Below are 5,000 nucleotides of genomic sequence, written 5' to 3'. Positions count from 1 at the left end.
ATCTCATCGACCAGGTTGTGTCCAGGGTGTACCTGAATATGATCACCAAATTTGAAACAGATCCATCGAGAACCTTGGCCGCGCATCGCGCACAGACACACAGACACACAGACACACAGACACACAGACACTAGTCGTATATATATATATATATATATATATATCTGTTGTATTATCTACACCTGTCTTTCCGCGCATATATCACTCTTCTATTGTCCTTCGTGAGTTTCGGTTGTAGTGTACTGTTGGTTTATCATGCGTACAGAAGGTAAGTGCGTCAGTGTAAAGTCAGTGTGTGTGTGTGTGCGTGCGTGTGTGTGTGTGTGTGTGCCTGTGTGGTGTGTGTGTGTGTGTGTGCCTGTGTGTGCGTGCGTGCACGCATGGGTGCGTGTGTGCGTCAGTGCGTGTGTAGTTTGCCGATGCTGCCCTGGAGATACTTTGGTGCGTTTCTGTCGCCAGTTCAGATTCTATTTGAGAACTTTTCATATATGACTTTTAGAGAAGCAAAACAAAAATATTTCAGTCAAACGATGCTACAATAATGGTTCGAAAGTGCAGAATCACTATTACCTAGTAGAGGTTATCTTTTTAATTCGACGTATGAAATAAACTGCGCAAAAAGCGGGCTTTCGAAAACTGTAAAGTTCTTTGACACTATAATTATGTTTACTGTCTTAGTAGTACACATACAGTACTGAAGCAAGATAGTGATCAGCTAAGTTTTCTCGATAGTCGACACTCATATCGGGGACTTACCTGTTGATGAAACCTGACATGACTTGTTCAGCGTTGTTTAGTGTGTGGCCAGCCAGGTTTATCTTTGACAACAATCGCTTGATACACTTGACCTATACAGTCAGAAGAAGAGCGATCTCAACGATAACCCACGTGCTTTTTATATTTAGTCAAGTTTTGACTAAATATTTTAACGTAGAGGGGGGAATCGAGACGAGGGTCGTGGTGTATGTGTGTGTGTGTGTGTGTGTGTGTGTGTGTGTGTCTGTGTGTGTGTGTAGAGCGATTCAGACTAAACTACTGGACCGATCTTTATGAAATTTGACATGAGAGTTCCTGGGTATGAAATCCCCGAACGTTTTTTTCATTTTTTTGATAAATGTCTTTGATGACGTCATATCCGGCTTTTCGTGAAAGTTGAGGCGGCACTGTCACGCCCTCATTTTTCAACCAAATCTGTTCAAATTTTGGTCAAGTAATCTTCGACGAAGCCCGGGGTTCGGTATTGCATTTCAGCTTGGTGGCTTAAAAATTAATTAATGACTTTGGTCATTAAAAATCGGAAAATTGTAAAAAAAAATAAAAATTTATAAAACGATCCAAATTTACGTTTATCTTATTTTCCATCATTTGCTGATTCCAAAAACATATAAATATGTTATATTTGGATTAAAAACAAGCTCTGAAAATTAAATATATAAAAATTATTATCAAAATTAAATTGTCCAAATCAATTTAAAAATACTTTCATCTTATTCCTTGTCGGTTCCTCATTCCAAAAACATATAGATATGATATGTTTGGATTAAAAACACGCTCAGAAAGTTAAAACAAAGAGAGGTACAGAAAAGCGTGCTATCCTTCTTAGCGCAACTACTACCCCGCTCTTCTTGTCAATTTCACTGCCTTTGCCATGAGCGGTGGCCTGACGATGCTACGAGTAAAATGGCATTGCGTTCAGTTTCATTCTGTGAGTTCGACAGCTACTTGACTAAATATTGTATTTTCGCCTTACGCGACTTGTTATATTTAGTCAAGTTTTGACTAAATATTTTAACATCGAGGGGGAATCGAAACGAGGGTCGTGGTGTATGTGCGTGTGTGCGTGTGTGCGTGTGTGTGTGTGTCTGTGTGTGTGTGTAGAGCGATTCAGACTAAACTACTGGACCGATCTTTATGAAATTTGACATGAGAGTTCCTGGGTATGAAATCCCCGAACGTTTTTTTCATTTTTTTGATAAATGTCTTTGATGACGTCATATCCGGCTTTTCGTGAAAGTTGAGGCGGCACTGTCACGCCCTCATTTTTCAACCAAATTGGTTGAAATTTTGGTCAAGTAATCTTCGACGAAGCCCGGACTTCGGTATTGCATTTCAGCTTGGTGGCTTAAAAATTAATTAATGACTTTGGTCATTAAAAATCTGAAAATTGTAAACAAAAATAAAAATTTATAAAACGATCCAAATTTACGTTTATCTTATTCTCCATCATTTGCTGATTCCAAAAACATATAAATATGTTATATTTGGATTAAAAACAAGCTCTGAAAATTAAATATATAAAAATTATTATCAAACTTAAATTGTCGAAATCAATTTAAAAACACTTTTATCTTATTCCTTGTCGGTTCCTGATTTCAAAAACATATAGATATGATATGTTTGGATTAAAAACACGCTCAGAAAGTTAAAACAAAGAGAGGTACAGAAAAGCGTGCTATCCTTCTTAGCGCAACTACTACCCCGCTCTTCTTGTCAATTTCACTGCCTTTGCCATGAGCGGTGGACTGACGATGCTACGAGTATACGGTCTTGCTGAAAAATGGCATTGCGTTCAGTTTCATTCTGTGAGTTCGACAGCTACTTGACTAAATATTGTATTTTCGCCTTACGCGACTTGTTTTTTTTTTTTTAGCTGAAACAAAATAAGAATAAAAAATGAAAATAAACTAAAATAAAAATAACCAACCAACCAAACAAACAAACAAGCAAACACCAACTTACAAACGATAAAAAAGCAAATAAACAAACGAACAAACAAGCACGAACACACAGGAAAACACGAACACACAGACAAGCAAACAGGCAAATAAACTAAAGAGAAAAAAAAAAGAAAGAAACAAGGGACAATGAAACAAACAAACCAAAAAACACAACAAGTTTTGTAAACAATTAATTACTTTGTTTTCAGGTGTGATAGTTGTCATGACAACGTTAGGACTTGTCTCATCCAGAGGTACGTACGTGCATTAATAAATCAATAAGAGCTATGTTTAACTTGAGCTACGAGAGAGAGAGAGAGAGAGAGAGAGAGAGAGAGAGAGAGAGAGAGAGAGAGAGAGAGAGAGAGAGAGAGAGAGAGAGAGATCAAATCAAATCAAATCAAATCAAATTTTATTTTACGAGGGTTGTGGCATAAGCAATATAAACGAGCTTCTTTTCAACCAGCCCTCGCCCAGAGAGGGACTATTCTAATCTTAAATACATATATATATATATATATATATATACAAACGTAAAACAATTACAAAAGATAAGCATGACAGTAAACAAAATTTAAAAAAATGAAAATTAAAAAAAGGCAGAAAAACTATTCACATGACTATATACACGTTGTAGGCTATACATACATTCTTGCGTTATGAAACACTGATGCTTTATGGACAGATATGATCAATATGAAAATAATCAGAACGAAGTCTTCCATCACTGTGACTTTTCGTAATTTGACATTAAATGTAATGAGAGGTGTTTTTTGAAAGTATTGAGACTTGTTGGGACTCAAACTGATTCCGGGAGAGAATTCCACAAAACGCTGCCAGAATAAGCTAAACTTGATTTAAAGAGATCTATCCGCGGAATGGGGACGTTGAATTTTCGGCTTGGTTTGGCTTTAAATTTTGTAATGAAAGCACTCGGTGCATGGCCGGAAAGGATTGGGTGAAGGAGCACGCCTTTATTTGATTTAAATCTTTCTTTTAAGGGCAAAATCTTAAGTTTTTTATAATCGTCGAAAACAAGACTGGATTGTTTTAATAGAACTGATTTTAGTGCTCGTCTGTGTAGACCATACAGTGGTTTTAAAATGTTTGCACTGGCTGAGTCCCAGATGGTCGAACAATAATCCGTGATGGTTTGTATGTATGCATTATAAAATAATAACCTTGAGTGTGGATCAAGAGAGAGAGAGAGAGGGAGGGAGACAGACAGACAGACAGACAGACAGACAGAGACAAAGAGAGAGAGAGAGAGGGAGGGAGACAGACAGACAGACAGACAGACAGACAGAGACAAAGAGAGAGAGAGGGGGGTGAGAAAAGGAGAGAGAGAGAGAGAGAGAGAGAGAGAGAGAGAGAGAGAGAGAGAGAGAGAGAGAGAGAGAGAGAGAGTGTGTGTGTTGTGTGTGACTCTCTCTCTCTCTCTCTCTCTCTCTCTCTCTCTCTCTCTCTCTCCCCCCCCCCCCCCCCCCCGCTCTTTTTCTCTTCTACTTCTTCTTTTTCTTCTTCTTCCTCTTCTTCTTTTTCTTTTTCTTCTTCTCCTATCCGCCACACACGCACGTACACAAACACACACACACACACACACACACACACACACTCACACACTCACACACACACTGCCACCTCGTCTCCATTCCCATTCTACCGGACCACATTTAGTCAAGACTTGAATAGGTCTACATGCGAGGGGCTCAAAATAGTAATTACAGATTATTATCTGCGTTTTGTCAGTTTCAGAATCACCATGTAACCAGCAGATTCGTTTCTTACAAGGAAATCAAGAAGTGCATATTGCAGTAACTAACCAGGCTACGTCACAACCGCCGTCAGAAGATTGCGTCATAGAGCTGAAAACGATTGCAGGATGGCGCATTGTGTTGACCTTTGACTACAAGCCACACAGACCCCAGGCAAGGTACGCCTCCGTTTTGTATGTTTTTATTTATTTTTGTATTAATTTATGTTTATCCGCATATTTGTATGCGTAGCAACACAACTTTTGATTGCACATCGAATCTTTGAGTCTCTCTCCACAATTAGAGCACCTGTGCAGACGGGTGAGTGGGGGGGGGGGGGGGGGGGGGGGGGGGTGGGGGTGGGGGGGGGGGGATGAGAGAGATATACAGAGAAAAACAGGGAAAGAAAAGACGGGGTGGGGTGAGCGAGAAAGACAGAGACAGAGACAGAGAGACAGACAGATAGCAGGGGCGGAGCAGTTCAGTCCGATGGGGAGGGGGGGGGGGGGGGAGGGGATGGGGTTACAAC

General features: G+C 39.6%; 1 protein-coding gene across 1 annotated transcript in view; it reads left to right on the top strand.

Moving 5' to 3' along the window:
• The first annotated feature begins 198 nt into the window (after window positions 1-198).
• Window positions 199-5,000, top strand: part of LOC138968338 (uncharacterized) — a 14,990-nt gene continuing 10,188 nt past the window's right edge. The window contains exons 1-3 of the mRNA XM_070340899.1: window positions 199-268; window positions 2,927-2,971; window positions 4,467-4,650. Coding sequence (XP_070197000.1) covers window positions 256-268; window positions 2,927-2,971; window positions 4,467-4,650 — 242 coding nt within the window. The 5' untranslated portion in view covers window positions 199-255. The remainder of the gene's footprint in view (window positions 269-2,926; window positions 2,972-4,466; window positions 4,651-5,000) is intronic.

This window comes from Littorina saxatilis, linkage group LG1 (assembly GCF_037325665.1).
Source record: "Littorina saxatilis isolate snail1 linkage group LG1, US_GU_Lsax_2.0, whole genome shotgun sequence".
NCBI classification, from domain to species: domain Eukaryota; kingdom Metazoa; phylum Mollusca; class Gastropoda; order Littorinimorpha; family Littorinidae; genus Littorina; species Littorina saxatilis.
The sequence above is the reverse complement of the archived record's forward strand: the minus strand, read 5'-3'. Positions and strand labels throughout refer to the sequence as shown.